This window comes from Narcine bancroftii, chromosome 2, assembly GCF_036971445.1.
Source record: "Narcine bancroftii isolate sNarBan1 chromosome 2, sNarBan1.hap1, whole genome shotgun sequence".
Classification (NCBI taxonomy): domain Eukaryota; kingdom Metazoa; phylum Chordata; class Chondrichthyes; order Torpediniformes; family Narcinidae; genus Narcine; species Narcine bancroftii.
In genome coordinates this window covers 96,107,327-96,125,084 of record NC_091470.1, presented here as the reverse complement: position 1 = coordinate 96,125,084, position 17,758 = coordinate 96,107,327, and the positions used below count along the sequence as shown (strand labels likewise).

The 17,758-nt window shown below is 47.1% G+C and overlaps 2 protein-coding genes across 13 annotated transcripts in view; both read right to left on the bottom strand.

The window, feature by feature from the left end:
• LOC138753929 (vinexin-like) overlaps nucleotides 1-2,368 on the bottom strand; it is an 83,492-nt gene extending 81,124 nt beyond the window's left edge. For 5 of the 12 annotated variants that reach the window (XM_069917516.1, XM_069917507.1, XM_069917518.1 and 2 more), the window contains exon 1: nucleotides 1,969-2,367. In XM_069917516.1, coding sequence (XP_069773617.1) covers nucleotides 1,969-2,046 — 78 coding nt within the window. In that variant the 5' untranslated portion in view covers nucleotides 2,047-2,367. Of the gene's footprint in view, nucleotides 1-1,968 lie in introns of all 12 variants that reach the window. The other 7 variants (XM_069917514.1, XM_069917517.1, XM_069917515.1 and 4 more) reach the window with 2 other exon arrangements.
• A 2,481-nt stretch (nucleotides 2,369-4,849) lies between these two features.
• The window catches only part of LOC138753928 (serine/threonine-protein phosphatase 2B catalytic subunit gamma isoform-like), a 37,346-nt gene continuing 24,437 nt past the window's right edge, over nucleotides 4,850-17,758 (bottom strand). The window contains exons 8-14 of the mRNA XM_069917501.1: nucleotides 17,528-17,622; nucleotides 16,759-16,884; nucleotides 16,177-16,242; nucleotides 15,657-15,738; nucleotides 15,432-15,529; nucleotides 14,846-14,869; nucleotides 4,850-8,101 (exon numbers count right to left, since the gene is read on the bottom strand). Of these exons, the coding sequence (XP_069773602.1) occupies nucleotides 7,737-8,101; nucleotides 14,846-14,869; nucleotides 15,432-15,529; nucleotides 15,657-15,738; nucleotides 16,177-16,242; nucleotides 16,759-16,884; nucleotides 17,528-17,622 (856 nt within the window). The 3' untranslated portion in view covers nucleotides 4,850-7,736. The remainder of the gene's footprint in view (nucleotides 8,102-14,845; nucleotides 14,870-15,431; nucleotides 15,530-15,656; nucleotides 15,739-16,176; nucleotides 16,243-16,758; nucleotides 16,885-17,527; nucleotides 17,623-17,758) is intronic.

Here is a 17,758-nt window from a genome sequence, read left to right as displayed (position 1 = left end):
GAGCCAGGTTTGCGGATGGTATTAAATTGAGTGGAAAGGCAAATTGTTCTGAGGATGTGGAGAGGCTGCAGAAGGATATAGTTAAGTGAGGTCTGGCAGATGGAGGACAACGTTAGTAAATGCGAGGTCATCCACATTGGCAGGAAAAATAAGAGTAGATTATTATTTAAATGGTGAGAAACTGCAGGCTGCAGAAGGACTTGGGAGGCTTGTGCATGAATCACAAAAAGCTGGGTTGCAGGTACAACAGGTTATTAAGGCAGCAAATGGAATGTTGATCTTCATCGTTAGAGGAATTGAATTCAAGAGCAGAGAGGTCAAGCTGCAACTGTTCAAGGTCCTGGTGAGGCTGCACCTGGAGAACTGTGTACAGTTCTGGTCTCCATACTTGAGGAAGGATGTACTGGCCTTGGAGACGGTTCACCAGGTTGATCCCGGTGATGAGGGGGTTGACCTACGAGGAGAAACTCAATCACCTGGGATTATACTTACTCAAATTCAGAAGGAGAGGAGATCTTATAGAAACATTTAAAAATAACAAAAGGATAGATAAGATAGGGGCAAGGAAATTGTTTTCACTGGTAGGTGAGACCAGAACTAGGGGACACAGCCTCAAGATTCAGGGAGTAGATTTAAGATGGAGATGAGGAAAAGCTGACTTTCCCAGAGTCATGAATCTGTGGTATTCTCTGCCCAGGGAAGCAGTTTAAGCTACTTCATTAAACATATTTAAGGTTCAGTTAGATAGATTTTTACACATGAAAGGAATTAAGGGACATGGTGAAAAAGCAGGTGAGTGGAATCGAGTCAATGATCAGATCAGCCATGATTTTATTGAATGGTGGAACAATAGCCGACTCTTGCTCCTATTTCTTATGTAATCACAGCATCTGAAGAATTTTGTGTTTCACTCTTCTCTTCCATTCCTGCCTCTGGGGAATTCCAGCCACCCCTCCTTTGGTGAGACCTGAGGACCATTTCTCTGCAGAGGGGCGGCTGTGGGCATCGAACATTACACACTCCGTGGGTCAATCAGCCTCCCTGGGAGAAAAAGAATGGTCGACATTTCGGGTCTTTATCTTGCACTGGTGCTGCAGAGTTCCTGCAGCAAAGTGTCGTTCCAGAATCCAGTCTCCTGTGTGTCTCCAGTGAGTATCATCCATTGGATATACTCATCAATCCCAGTGCAGGATGGGGTCAAGTGAGGCTGTGTCATCACATCAACCCCTTAAACTTCTACAGGACAAAATGTCGAACCATCACCATTTTCAGAACAGAGGTCGTGCTACTTCAGTCACTGACTACGTACTCAGTCATAGACGGAGTTACGTAATTGAAAAGCGAATCAAAGTGGTCTGGTTTCACAGAATGCTGCGTCATCTCCTGAGGATTTGTTTTGATTTTGGGATTCCAAGTCACCAGTGATTCTTTTACTAGAGATTCCAGTGGAAGGTCTTGTGGAAAGCATCCATAAGACCAACCTGTCCCAGCATAGAAACTCCCATCACAATCCAAAGCGTAACTTTGTAAGGTGTGAACTATAGTCAGAACTGCACTGCATAGAAACAGGCCACATTCAGTCCAACTCAACCACACTGCAAACTGTTACCATAGCTTGTCCCATCACCCACTCATCCATAATCTCCCACCAGCCCCCACCCATTATCCCAAACTCCATCACCCACATAATCACCCAGCCAGCCATCACCAATCCCACCATCACCCACTCCATCATCCCCCCACCCACCCTGCCCCTTAACACATCATCCACCCATCATCCACCCATCATCTACACCGTCCCTTCACTCACCTATCACTTACTCCCTGCCTCTTTACCCACCCACCTACTCCCTGCCTTCACCCATGCATCACCTACTTCTCTGTACCTTCACCCACCCACCAACCCCTCATCATTTACTCCCTGCTCCTTCACCCACCTCCTCCCTGCCCCTTCATTCACCCACCTACCTTTACGAATGCAGTGGATGTGTCGTCCCCAAGATTATTCCACGGTGATAGCCATCCACTCCCTGAACCAATTACCATGTACTTATCCACAGAAAGGAGAGGAGGATGGTTCACCAATCTTGCTCCTTGTTAACGACCAACTCCAGATCTGGCATTGACCATCAGGGGTTGGATAATGTCTCAGTCCCATGCCAACCTGAGCTCCAGTGCTCTTACACAATCCAGGCCACAGGGGTGTATGTCCATACCACTCGTGCTCCAGGAAACAGTTAAACTCATTCAGTTTAAGTGACAGCACCCACGCAAGACCAGTAGTGAACCACCTCCTGAATTCAGGGAAGTGACTGTGAGGGAGAAAGAGTGGACTTGAAGCCAGGGATTATTCCCTCCCACGACACGAATGGGCAGCGAGTTCAAGGGAACCACACCCAGCCACTAATGTCCTTACGTCAGTTTCTGTGACGACATGACTGATTGTCTCAGAACTGACTGAGCATAACAGGCACTGAATGTCCCAGAATGGCAAGAACATTAAACAAAATGACTGCATTAAACACAACTGTGTGCATGTGTGTGTACGTGTATGGACCAGGCACTCCTTCACACTGTTTTTCCTTACTCCTGGAAAGATTCGGTCACTGTGGTGCTGGGCCACCCAGCAGCTCCCTTGATGCCAATGAGGTGAAAGCTCAAAAGGATGTTTGATATAATTTTGTGGAATTTCATTAAATATGTGAAGGGAATAGATTGAAACTGGAGATGATTATTGGAAATGACTTTCAAGTCAGCCTCTCAAGACCTCAGATAGATGGTTATAAGTTCTGTCGCATAAAAACTTATGTATCATACTCTCATCCACTTCTCCTTTCTCTCATATTTCCCTACCACACAGGATAAACACATTCAGTCCATCAGGTTTATACCAGCTCTCAGAGCATGCTGATCAAACCTTGCCCCCTTTATTGTTCCTGTAAATCCATTTGATGCCCACTGCAGGGATAGGGGTAACAAAGAACGATGCAGAGGCTTCAGAAAGGGTATTGCCCTGTTTGGTGAGTAAGGTCTACAAAGATAGGTCGGAGATACTTTAGTCATTTTTCCTGGAGCTTCCAAGGCTGAGGGTCCAGTTAGAAGTTTCCAACATCACAAGAAGTACTGACAGAGCAGGCAGATAGGGTAGTTGTTCCCCAGTGAAAATGTCAGATACAAGAGGGCACAGGTTTAAGGGAACTTTTAAAGGAGGTTCATGGGGAAAGTACTTCACTGCACAAAGTACTAGAACTGGCTGTCGGAGGGGGGGGGGGGGTGGTCGGAGGAGATTTAAAAGCCATGCTCAGACAGGTACATGGCCAGAAAGGGGAGGAGGAACATGCGTGGATAAAGTGCAGGATGTTTAATTCAGCATTGTGGTTAGCACAGAGAATGGGCTGAAGGGTCTGTTCCTGTGCTACACTGTTCCACCTTTTAGGGAAAGAATGCTGAAAATGGACCATGAGGTGAGCTTGGAGAAAGGAGGATTGATGGAAATATATCTAATGAAAGCAAAACTAAAATGCACAATGTTTATCAAGAACTGGGAAACAGCTCCATTGAAAATACAGGAAGACCCCAACTTCCAATGGAGTTCCGTTCCAGGACTCGCATCATAGGGTGAAATTATCTGGGTCTGAGGCTACCTGTACTGGCAGCAGTCTGCCTTGTCCCTACTAGGAGGACGACGTCCCCGCTGCTGCCAGGAGCATGAGGTGGCTCCAGGTAAGCCAGTGGTGTCATTTCACTCTCCCTCCCCAGTGACGGCAATCTGTGCTTGCGTTCCAAATCACTTTTAACAAAATGGCATTGGGTTCATCAGAGCACGATACAGGTCGACCCCGACTTACCTTGATTCAAAACGGATTTATGTCTTATCACCCTTCATCAGACGGCAACGGTCTCAGCTCTCACTCCATGGACTCCAGCCAGTAAGCTGGGCCAACAAGGCCAATGAAATATTGGGGATGCCACTCAGCTGGAGAGACAGCAGTGAGGGAGAGCTGCGCTGTAGGAGAAAAACAGTCTCTCTCGCTCTCACACATATACACAGTGACTGAGATAGTGGCACACTGCCAAAGAGGAGCACTGTTGGAAGGGCAGCCCTTATAGAGCTCAGGGTAGAGTAACTATGTACAGTCAAGGTTTATTTATGGTAAGGATTATTTAATGTGTAACTGTGAATGAGTCACTGCTATTCATGCTACAGCTACTCATAGTTAATCTCCGGTTAAAAGTCACTGACTGTGTACCAACAGTCATTATAAATCAGCATGATGTCATGCACTGTGGCCCTATTTTTCAGTCAGGTAGGGGAGCGTAGGGAGTGACAGTTAATGCCAGTACAGTAGGAAATGCACTGGCACCAGTAAGACTGAAATGTTACTGGGCTAGCAATGCAGAGGACCTAGGTTCAGACCTTACAGCAGCAGTCTGAGAATTAGAGCTGAGTTTGAAGGATTTGGTATCAGGCGTGAGTGTAAAAGCTGCTGTAAAATCCCAGCAGGTTCACAAAGATCCTTTGGGGAAGATGCCCTGCCCACATCTTGCTTATATGTGAAGCTAATCCCACCTATAGCAGCCTCAGTGCTTGCTGTATCAAAATGAAGAAAGGGTGAGGAATTTGAGCTATGTCCCAAGTGTCAGCAGGGGAAGGAAGGACCCCAGGCAATGAACCAGGTGGAAAGAAACTCTGCATAGCTCGCAACCGAAGCTTGAACTCAACTCCAGGCCGGCTAACTGCAGGTATCTACCACCTGGGCTGCTCACGTGTGGTTCCTGATCTGGCAACACCTCACAGACCGCAGGTTCAGTTTGGAAGGCCAGAACTGGAACGCACACTGGGAGAAAGTTCGAATGAAACCAAACATTTTTAATGCACATTTTGTTACAAGTCTCATTGCTGTGCTAAATTAGAAACCATCAGCGCTTTCTCCATGCAATTACAAAAACATGTTAATGAAACATTTTTAAGCAACAGTATTTGTACAGAATTGCTTTCCAGAGGGAAGTTGACACTCAAAGCCCAAGAACAATTACTGCACATTTAAAAATTCTGCAAACAGTAGAACTCTTCCTTTAATAAAAATATACCAGAAATTGATCACAGGCTTGATGAATCAGAAATCAAATATTTGAGATGGGTTCAGGTTCTCAGAAGGAGCCCATCACACCAGTGTGAATTATTCTTGAGGAGTTTCCAAACTAGTTTAAGATCCCTAAATGATCAGTCCCGGTGACTGCCCAACCATACAGATCAGCTTCCACCCCAAAGCCCACCTTACATATTGTTTTAGGGGTAGGGCTGGAAGCAGAAGAGATGCTCAGATGTATATTAAATCTGGGTAGTGGCCGTACAACAGCAGTCATTGCTGCTTCCAGGTGAGTGGAGGGTTCTGAGGCAGGGCCAGGAGTCCTTCTTACTTTGATGGGGAGAAGAAAAGAAGATCCAAACTTTGATGGTACCAGTTTGGAGCTTTCTCCTCTCTACTGCAAGCTGATTGCTCCAACCCAGAAACCTGCCATCTGATTAGAAAAGAGTTGCTTGGGTCATCTCTTGGGTGCAGATGAACTGGAGTCGTATCGTGCACCTATTTCAGCACAGCTTTGGACAGTTTAGACCAAGAGATGACACAATACAACTTTGCATAATTAAATAAATAAAAGAAAGCAGTTGATGGGCAACTCTTCACTGCCAGTTGGCAAAGTTTACAACTTAACTGTGGTTATTAATCAAATACTGAGAATCTCTTCAAAGGAACTTGCCAATGCTGCCAGCTGCTCTCTTCAAATAGATGAACCCACTACTGCCAGGTATAAATGTGCCAGGAAGGTGGCACAGACTAAACTCCAAAGCCAGATCTCCATGGATAATCAATGCCACAAATGAACCACATCAGCCTGCCCCTGAGGCACCAGTGTGCCTGTCTGTCTGTTGTACAAGTGCCAACCTGCTGGTCTGGTAGCACTTGGCTCAAACACAACACTTGCCACGCTGTTGCCTTTTGCACCCAAATCTACCCATTCAACAGATGGTCCCTCTGACAAAGGCCACATAAGTACAGCTCTGCAGGAACACAAAGAAAGTATTAATTTCTCAAACAGCAAAATGGTCTTGAGTTCATTTCTGTCTGAGAGGGAACATATAAATGCCTGAGATGAAAATCTGTTTTTCTTTAAGTCTTTCATTCTATAGATCCCAACCAAAGCATCAAGCTCCCTTTCCCCTCTCAGAACTTGGCTTTGGAGAATTACTTGAATGATTCTGCATTGGAATGGAGGTGAGCCCCCGTCCTGAACCACCAATGGGACACCATTGCCGTAAGGCCCACAGCAGGATCTGAGAGGATGACTGAAGTGTGAATTAATGCACAGATCATCTCTCCTGCGCACATTGTAAAGACTCAACACCACTGAGAAAGAGCTGGTAATATCCAGCAATGAGGTGAAAACAGCATCTCTGCCCGGGTGGAAGATAGTGTTCCTTCTCCTCTCCCCACCTCCCCCACCCCACTTTGAAAATGGCTTTAAATGGATATATCAAGCCAGGCCACTGAGAGACCAAGAATAAAACTAACCTGTCAACTTTGTCTAACAGGCACATCCCTGCAGAGGAGCTCTAACAGAAGCCCTGTCCACCCCTCCCTGCTGGGAGGCAAAAAATAATTTGATGAGAGAAATTAATAACTCAGCCCCACCCTTGCTTTGCATCCAAAAATAAAAAGGGGATATTTGGTATTTCAATTCCCTTTGACCATTGATGTCACCGCACTGAATTATAGTAGCATCAGAACCTGCTCTCTCCCCTTTACCACCACCCCTAACAGATAGTCACAGATTCTCAGCTCCAAACTCAGGGCTCTGAATCAAGAAAAGGCAATGGATTTGCTCATTCCATAATTAAAGCTTTAGAGTGAAGTTGGGACTTTGACAACATTCAAAAAAATCTTTTCCATTAAAAATCCTGAGTGAAACAAAAAACGTTGCACACACTGTAGCCAAACCTCTGGGCTCAAAGCAACTGAAGTTAACATTTGGGAAAATCTCATGGATTCCCAATTTGGGATTGGGTGTCCCTGTGATTAGTTTGCAAATGACTTCTGGAATACTCAAATAAGAAAAGAAAGGCAAGTCAAGAGTTCAGTGGAGAAATAGGGAGGTGCATGCCTGGTCAAGGTTCATTCATGAAGATGGCTATGTGGATCTGGTGGGTTGGTGGAGGGAGACACCTACCTGCTTCTTACGGGTTACATGGCATTTGTGCCACTGGACAATTACACCTTTCAAGCGAATAATCTTTTCTGGCCACTACCAGCTATTTTCTCCTGAGGGTTCAGTTTTCCAAGGAGGAAAGATAGGTGAGAGATGATCAGAGTACTTCAGTGGTAGGTAGGGAGCCCAAAGGTACCATTGAAGATAACATCCAAGCCCACTCTTAATCCTATCTCTTCTGGGGAGAGTGATACTGACCAGGAAGTTGGAAGTAAACACCCTGAGTCCTTTTGTGATTAAATAAGGTACATAGATAACTGAGAGTTAAATTTAGATCATTCTTCCGATCCAACAAAGCCTTTCTTCTGATGTACCTCATAAACTTGGCACCATTCACTGTTGTCTGCTGGAACGGAGGGGCTGGTCAGGGGTTTGTATTCCAAACCACTCCCATTTTGCAAACAGTTACAGTAAATAAATAAGCCCTTGTTGCACCTGTGAGATAAGGTGAATAGTTTGTAAGTCACTTATCCTTTTCCTTTTCCCTTGTGTGCCATTCCCATAAATGACTTGTACTCGGTGGCCTGAGAACTTGTTTGCTGCCGACGGGTTATTGTGCTCTGAGACCGACCTGACATCTGGAGGGAGGAAGCTTCTGTCTGTGCAGCTGCTGTGTTCTGTTCTCGTGCATTAGTAGTGGAAGTTGGACTGCTTCGTTTTGACTGGACCTGGGTCCGAGGCTGAATCCAAGATTGCCCCTGGGTCTGGGAGTGGGCCTGGCTTGTAGTGGAGGTCTCTTCCTTCACATTTGACCTATGTGGAGGCATCCTTTCATTCAGTCGGTCCAAACCCCTAGCCTGTTCAAAGCTGATATTCGCCAGAGAACCTTTTCCTTGAAAGCAAACACAGAGACAAAGCAAGATATAAGGTATTCGCACTCCAACACTTTTACACAAAGCTTCTCGTTATCGCATCAGGCCCACTCATTAAAAACAATTTACATGCTTCAGAGGTGTGCAACCAGGAGCTGAGAAGGGTGATTTGGATGCCTCAGCTCGGGTAAACTACTGGACAGGACAGGAAGCTATGTAGCTACGGATGTTCAGGAGACGGCAGAACGCTCAGGCATTTGAGGTCCGAAGGGACTCGCTTTGTTTTCTCTTTCTTGTCTCGATAGTGGATTTCTCACATCAAAGAAAGGAAATTTTGTGTACATGGGATCTTGGAAGGACAGAATTAGGCTGCATAATCTTCAGAGGGATATGGGCTGAGGTGGTCAGAGGTTTGGATCTGCAGCTCAGGTTGCCAATGGTTTGGACTGAAGTCTGTGAGGTTGTGGGAGCACTGGAGGTGAATCCATGGGCACTCAGTGACTCTGAAGGGTCTATCTTTTGCTTCTCTTTCTCTGACTGTATGGGCCCTGGGCAATTTCTGCTGATAGTGAATCTTTATGGCAGACTAAATGTAATTTTGTGTCATATTACTTGTTTTATTACATGACAATAAAAGAATCTTGAACGACGAATCGTTTAATTTTATAGGTGGGGGAGGGGGATGCGTAATGACTTGGGCTTGTATATACAGTCAAAGAGAAAAGAAGTACATGTATTTTCTTTGGCTTGGCTTCGCGGACGAAGATTTATGGAGGGGGTAAAAAGTCCACGTCAGCTGCAGGCTCGTTTGTGGCTGACAAGTCCGATGCGGGACAGGCAGACACGATTGCAGCGGTTGCAAGGGAAAATTTGTTGGTTGGGGTTGGGTGTTGGGTTTTTCCTCCTTTGCCTTTTGTCAGTGAGGTGGGCTCTGCGGTCTTCTTCAAAGGAGGTTGCTGCCCGCCAAACTGTGAGGCGCCAAGATGCACGGTTTGAGGCGTTATCAGCCCACTGGCGGTGGTCAATGTGGCAGGCACCAAGAGATTTCTTTAGGCAGTCCTTGTACCTTTTCTTTGGTGCACCTCTGTCACGGTGGCCAGTGGAGAGCTCGCCATATAACACGATCTTGGGAAGGCGATGGTCCTCCATTCTGGAGACGTGACCCATCCAGCGCAGCTGGATCTTCAGCAGCGTGGACTCGATGCTGTCGACCTCTGCCATCTCGAGTACTTCGACGTTAGGGGTGTAAGCGCTCCAATGGATGTTGAGGATGGAGCGGAGACAACGCTGGTGGAAGCGTTCTAGGAGCCGTAGGTGGTGCCGGTAGAGGACCCATGATTCGGAGCCGAACAGGAGTGTGGGTATGACAACGGCTCTGTATACGCTTATCTTTGTGAGGTTTTTCAGTTGGTTGTTTTTCCAGACTCTTTTGTGTAGTCTTCCAAAGGCGCTATTTGCCTTGGCGAGTCTGTTGTCTATCTCAACTGGCATCATTGACAGGACGCGGTATATAACTGTACGGGCATGTGTGAAAAATTATAATGGGATTAGCTGGGTAAACAACTTAGTTGGCATGGATATAGGACAAAGCATGTCAATATTGGGTGGCAGTTAGCGTAAAGCTATTACTCTGTCACTGAGCAGAATTCGAATCCAGCGCTGTCTGTAAGGAGTTTGCATGTTCTCCCTGTGTCCACGTGAATTTCCTCCGAGTGCTCCAGTTTCCTCCCACCCTTCAAAACATTCGGTGATTGTAGGTTAATTGGGGTATTTGGGTGGCACAGGCTCATGGACTGGAAGGGTCTGTTACCGTGCTGTATATCTAAATTAAATAGGTAACCCTCTAATAAGAGGAGAGGAAAGGGAAAACATGACAAAAACGAGGGCTGTTCATCTGAAAGCACACTCTGACAGCAAGCGCACCAGCTCCATGTGTTACGGTCGCGGCTGCAGGGCAGCCACGTCAAGATGGCGCCGCCAGGGTTGTATTTTCTGTAGGCCGGGTTGGGTCCATATGCACGTGGGACAACATCATGACGTGGCTTTGTAAGGCGCATTGCGGGAAGTTTCAATAAACAACTGGAGTGCTAACGAGCCCACTGAGTACGGGTCTCGTTCTTTCGACTCCGTTTAGCTGCTGCTACATTGGTGACCCCGACAGGTCCAGACATTTCTGAACTCAATCGCATGGATGTTGCAGCAGTCAGTGCAGTTGCCCTCAAACTCCCGACTTTCTAGACGCTTCACCCACACACTTGGTTTGGACGGGCAGAAGCAGTTCCAGATAAAGCAGATGACCTCAGATTCCACCAAGTCCAACCATGTCGCCAGCTCCCTGGACCAAGAAACCACAGCCAGAGGTGACAACCTCATACAGAACCCACCGAGGAAGGTAAATACTCTGCTTTGAAGGTGCTCCTCATCAGCACCTATGGGCTCTCTAGATCCTAGAGAGCAGCCAGGCTTATGCACCTGGACGGCCTAGAAAGAACACCATCCGCCCTTATGGACGAAGTGCTCACACTGGCAGAGCCCTCCCTCAGGTTTGAGCAAGTATTCTCAGAACAGATGCCCGATGACATTCAGCTGCTGCTAGCAGATGCGGATTTCAAGTTGCAGCGAAGGCAGGCACCTAAAGAGAAAATTAATCTTCCAAGAATCAGCTGATACGTTCCCACACAGAACAGCAGCCCAAAACCCGAACAAGCGGTGAACAGCCACGCCCTCGCAGACCAACAGAGGCACGATGGTGATTCTAACACTAGTGCTGGGGAGGGGAGAAAGTTCGCAAATGCAAACAGCCCTGCGTGTTTCTGGGAAACGCCCAGGCCAGCCACCTCCAATGGCTATGGTGGCTGGCCACACAAACAGCTTACTACACGTCATGGACAAGACCACGGGCCAGCGTTTTCTTGTCGACACAGGAGCAGAGCTCAGTGTCATCCCGCCAATGCCCTGCGGGCGGTCAACAATACCTTTAGGACCTTCGGCATGGTCAATTTACAACCACTTTATACCCGCCACAGCACGAATCATGTGCCCCTCTGTCATGATGACCTCCAATCAGAAAGATTTGGCCTGGAACGGACCATGCCACCCCAGAACTGACATCCCCACCTCCCTGACAGTTGATGCATTGGCCATAGCAGTAGGGGGCGTACCCGAAGAGCTGGTCAACAGACATTGGAGGCCACTGGCCTTCTTCAGCCGTCATTTGCCACTCCGCCACCCTCCCCAAGTTAAAATATAGTGCTTTTGACCAGGAACTCTTAGCACTCTACCTCGCAGACAGACACTTCCGCTACTTCCTCGAGGGCAGGCCTTTCACTGTCTTCATTGACCACAAACCCCTTCCCCTACGCATTTGTGAAAGTTTCCGACCCCTGGTTGGCATGCCAGCAACGCCACTTGGCATACGTCTCAGAATTCACCACCAAAATTCAACATCTCTCCATCAAGGAGAATGTCGTCGCAGACGCCCTCTCAAGGCTGACTATTCAGTCCTTTAAACCAGGCCTAGACCACTTCGAACTTGCACAGGCACAAGAAGACAACGCAGAGAAACAGGCTTTTTGCACAGCCATAACCGGCCTCCATTTTGAAGACGTTCCCCTGCCAGACAGCTACTGCACATTGCTCTGCGATGTCTCCACCAGCCAGTCCCAACCAGTCATTCCAGCTCAATGGAGTCAACGGGTCTTCCATGCCATCCACGACCTATCGCACCCGTCCATCAGGACCATAGCACGCATGATCGCTTCAGTTTGTATGGCATGGCTTATGAAAACAAGTCACGGACTGGGCCCGAACTTGCAAGCATTGCCTGACTTCGAAAGTCCACAGACACACAAAAGTTCCGTTCCAGTAATTCAAAACCACCCAGTCGACAATTTGATCACATCCACGTCGATATTGTTGGTCTCCTGCCTGTTTCACGACAAGTCCAGTATCTCCTCACAGTTGTCGACTGAGCCATGAGATGGTCAGAGGCCATTCTCCTCAAAGACACGACCATAGAAGCCTACGCCAGGGCAATTCTCACACACTGGATATCCCGGCTCGGGTCACCAGCCCATATCACTACGGACGGGGAGGGGGGGGGGCACAATTCACCTCAGCCTTGTGGGCACAGCTTGCCTTCTTCCTCGGCACAAAAGTCCCCCACACCACCACCTACCATCTACAGTCCAAAGGCCTGGTAGAACGTTTCCACCACCATCTAAAATCGGCGCTTATGGCCCATCTGAACGGACCCAACTGAGTGGACGAGCTCCCGAGTGCTCCTTGGCATCTGGACAGCACCCAAGAAGGACCTCCAGGCCTCCTCGGCCGAGTTGGTATACGGGGCCCCTTTTACCCTCCCCGGATAATTCCTCCCGGCCACCAACGGTGCAGACACAGCAAACGGGGAAGAACTGCAGAAACTGAGGGACAGGTTGGGCTCCCTCGCACCACGGCCACCCTCCCATCATGGACACCACCCCACCTCGGTGCCTGCAGACTGAGACAACTGATTATATGTTTGTTCATCGAGGTGCACTCCTCCCCTCTCCAGCAACCCTACGCAGGAGCGGCAACACGTTTACACTAGACAATGGGGGCAGGGAGGAATTCTTCATAGCCGACTGCCTGAAGCCTGTGCGTCTCAACTCAACCAGCCTGCTACAGCCAGCTAAGCGTAGGGGCAGGCCCTCTAAGGTAAAACCAACACAGGAGTCGGGGGTACGGCACACTATCGCTGGTTCTGGGTGGGGGTGGGGGTTGTGTGGCGGTGCACATCTCTTGACAGCAGGCGAACCAGCTCGGATGTTATGGTCGTGGCAGCGGAACAGTAAGATGGCACCACCAGGTAATCTTTTCCACTGGCTGTGTCGGGTCTGCATGTGCGTGGGACAACGTGGTTTCCAGCACGAGGGCGGGACTTACCCGTGGTCTTTGAAGGCGCCGTTGTTTCAATAAACAACTGGAGTACAGACGAGCCCACTGAATACTGGTCTCGTTCTTTCGATTTTATTTAGCTGTGGCTACACTGCATTCATAACGATAGGCAAATTAATGACATAAAAATTAAGTTACGGGCATTATTAGCAGCCATTATGGACACATGACCGCAAATTGAGAATTAAGTATTCTGGGATATTTCACTTTAAAGACCGGCCCAGTGCATTCCCAAAAAGGAATCTCTACCACAAGCAGTGACAAAGCTAAGCATGGATACAATTCAAACACAGAGATACTGGAGAAACCCAGCTGGTCTCACAGCATCAATTGGAGGTAAAGATATATCACCAATGTTTTGGGCCAGGTGGTAATGTATCTTTATCTCCTATGGTTGCTGCAAGACTGGCTGAGTTTCTCAAGCATCTGTCTTGTTACTATAATTAGTGTCTGCAGACTTTCATGTTTCACCTGGATATGGTTCAACACAATGACATACCAAATCTTTTTAAAAATCCACGCTGTTTTAAACATAGTCATATCAAGTGAGGAGCAATGGGGTTTGGATGGAAGGGGATGATACATTGAACAGAACACACAAGTAGGGTAGTGATGCAAAGTTGTGGACTAATATCATTCAAGATAGTCAGAGTCCACAGCATGGAAGCAGGCCTTCGTCCCATGTTGTTCATGTAGTCAAACTTGTTCCTTTTGCCTGTGCTTGGCTCATATCATTCCATGTAGCTGTCTAAGGGCGATTGTCTAAATGTCTATTGAACATGACAATTGTCCCCACTGTTACCACTTATTGAGAAGACTGAAGTGGGCAAGGCTACTGACTACCATCACGTCTACAGAGCTCTATCGAGCGCATCCTGGCCAGCTTCATCACAATGCAGTATGGTTGCTGCAGAGAAATTGATCGGAGGTCAATCCATAGGACCATAAGAGTGGCAGAGAGGATCACTAGAGTCTCCATCTCCCCCATCCATGTGATCTACCAGGATCATTGTCTGAAGAGGGCTCATGAAATCATTGAGGACCCCTTCCTCCCACCCAAAGCATCTTTCAGCTGTTCCCATCGGGAAAGAGATACAGGAGCATTAGAGCTAGCGCCACCAAGCTGAAGAACAGCTTCTTCCCACGGGCAGTAACAATGTTGAACAACCAAAGGAACTGCTCACACTAACCTTCCAAGACTCTCATATTCATGATTGTCCTGCACATGTATTGTTTGTCTGTATGTGTGATATGTCTGTTTGTGCATGTGTGTTTTGTACCAAGAACCGGAGAACATGGTTTCATCTTGTACTTCTGTAACCAGAGGACAATAAACTTGACTTAAATTACAGCAGTTGTAGCCTTAAAACTTTACAAAGATTAGATCTACGAGAAATTGAGCCTCTGTAGCCAAAAAAAAGGGAAGTGGCTTCAAACGAGACAACAGAATCATTTAACTCTGGGGTGGAAGGCTCTTCAATAGGTCAAATGCGAAAGAACACATCCGCGTGTGCACACATCCTCATGTAGTGATTAGCTGAATTAGTAGCAGATTTGGGTTCAAAACAAGGTAAAGGTTCCATTGTTGTCACATAATATTACATTTAGAATGTAACATACATGAAATTCTTTAACTTTTGTCTACCGTAAGGTAGACAGAGTTGCAACTTTGTCCAGCACCCCTCACAGAAACCTACAACACCTGGTGTTCCTAGGAGGTCTCCCCTCCAAGTACTGACCTGAGCCTGCTTACCTTCTGAGATCAGACAATCCCAGGCATATTCAGGGTATTAGATAACTTGCATTTACCACACACATGTGCCTACCTTGTCCTGTTGCATCTGTTAAAGCTTCAGAGTGAATGCCGGCATGGTTAAGAATGAGAGAGAGGAAAGCAGAGAAATCAGTTAATATTATCATTTAATATATACAGGCAATGCTGAGAACAGAGAACAGAGAACTGGGCTGACAGGGAACAGCAAAGGGTTGCAAAGCTAAAAATGAGACATAAGTAATGTTGGTAGGAGGAACACATTGGGAGAGTGGGGCAGTACCAGGGGTGAGTGGTGGAACGGCAGAGAGGTGGGGCTGGTGGTATGGGTGGGGGCTGAATGGCAGCAGGGGCAAGGTGTGGATGAATGGGCAGAATGGCGGGCTGGATCAGCACCAGGGACAAGGTGTAGGTGGATGGGCAGAATGGCGGAGATGGTAGATGGTGGGGGGGTTGGAAAAGCATGGGGTGGATGTGCTGCTGAACACGGGCAGCAACGGCAGAAGATGGCGCACTGAACGGCACAGTGCAGAGGCTGGCTGGCCAGTGTGATGGAGAAGCAGTGCCGAGTACGAGAAGCTGTATTGAAGCCATGGGTGCTGAGAGTGCAGGGGCTCTGGGCATAGATGAGCTGTCCTCACCTTGTTCCAGGCTTGGTTTACCTCCTGTTAGGGCACCAATGGGCAGGTTGCCAGATGGCGTCAAGCCTTTTAACGTCAGGACATTTTCATGCTCCTGTCTATGGAGAACATAGAATCAGTAAATATGTGTGGCCACTAAATTCCCCATTCCTACCAAAAATCACAGCACACAATCACTGCTCACTTTCTAAGGCCATCTTTACAGTGCCACCATGGAGTGTGTACCTGAGCACAGTGAAGACCCTGGCCATCTTGCCAATTGCACGGATCTTATTCTTGATGACTTCCTTGCGGTCTTGTTGAGCAGCTGAGGATACAGAAAAGCATGAATCTGAAGCAGAGCACCAGCTACATTTCAAAATAGTATCTTTTAGCTGCTCCCATCGGAAAAAAAATATCAGAACCAACACCATCAGGCTGAGGAACAGTTTCTTCACATGGGGAGTGAGAATGTTGAATGACCAAAGGAACTGCTCACACTAACCATCCAAGACTCTCATATTTACAAAACAAAGGAATACTTGTCCTGCATCTGTATTATTTGCTGTTTGTGTGTTATGTCTGGTTGTGTGTCTGCATCGAGAACTGGAGGACACTGTTTCATTGTGCAATCGGATGACAATAAACTTGACTTGACTGTGCATGCAATAAAGTGCATCTAGCAATTCCTGGGTCACAATTGGCACTGCACAGATTTGTATAAACTTTGAGAGAAGTACAGGGCAAGTGTTCCACTTGCACTTACCATCATCTTCACCCAGCAGCTCATCATCGGAGCAGACGTTGAGGATACTAACCAACATGTCTGTAACTGAAAGAAACCAGAAGAAACTCAGTACAGGATGCACCTCCATGGGTCCAGCCTCACTGCCAGCTCTCACTGTGTGAATTCTTTCATCCTTCCCCATCATGTATATAGGGGCAGGATCAGATTGGGAATGTGCTGCAATATCACATTGGGGTATCAAGAGATACAGGGAGAAAGCCAAGGAGTGGGGCTGAGTCAGAAAATGTATCAGCTCGTGATTAGAATGGCGGAACAGACTCGATGGCCCAATTAGCCAACTTCTGGACCTATATCGTGATCTTGTGGTGTAACAGCTGAAGCACAAATCACACAAGCCCTTTATACACAACACTTCCTCTTGCCTCCTCTAAGAAACTCAAAAGTCCCTGTTTCAGAGTGGACCTCCATTCCAATTTGTTCTCACCACCCTCTCATGCTGGTCCCAGTCCTCCATTCTCTCCCACCCCTCCGTGGACTCGCACCTATTTTTACAACTATGAAAAGGAACAAAATTATTTGTAAACCCAATATATCACTTGCCTTTTTCACCAACAAATGGCAGAGACCAGGAGAAGACATCCATGAAATTTGGCAGCCAATAGGGATGTGGAGAGCAGTTAAACTGCCTAATATTCATGACGTTATTTTCATATTTCAATACAGCAGCTGTGGAGAGAGATGGAAAATGTTTGGAGTGAAACATGAAAGTCTGGAGACACAGTGATCGAAGTAAAAACACAATCCTGGAGAAACTCAGCTGGTCAAATAGTGTATTTTATATAGCAAAAATAAACATACATCACCAACATTTCAGGCTTGAGCCCTTCACCAAAATGTGGGCAGGCACTCGAATAAAATGGCTTGGAGGTGCAGAGAGAGAAGCACAGGCCCACAGGCAGGAGGTAAATAGGTGAATAAGGGAGGGAAAGAACCAGAGGAGAAAATGGAAAGGGGTTAGGTGGCTCTATGAATGGAGGGGGAAGGGGTGTAGAACTGGAGGAAAGAAGACAGAGTGATGGGGAAGAGAGGGAAAAAGGGAGTCGTCTAACAGAAACTGGAGAAGTCAATGTTAAGTGCGTCTGGTTGGAAAGTTCCCAGAAGGAAACATGTCGGTACAGGAGAGGGTCACGGAATTGAAACGGCTGGATGGAAAATGCTTCTCAGTAATTAAGTGAAGATGGAATACAGCCACTGAGCACATAATCCCTTTCTGCATTGAACACAAAAGCTGAACTACCAGAACCATCGACTCACCGTGACAAAACGTGAGTCAACGATTCAAGCTCTTGTTTTAACAGATGAAGGTTACCTTTGTTATTGTAAACATCCAGATAATTTGGTGCAGAGAATATCGTTATTAATGATGGGAAGCCAGTTGCCTGATTTTTCCTGTACATTCGGTATCTGTGAACATGGGAATCAAAGATTAAAGTAAAACATGAAAGTCTGCAGACACCATGGTTGAAGTAAAGCTCCATGTTGGAGAAACTCAGCAGATCAATAAAGATACATAACCAACGTTTTGAACTTGAGTCCTTCA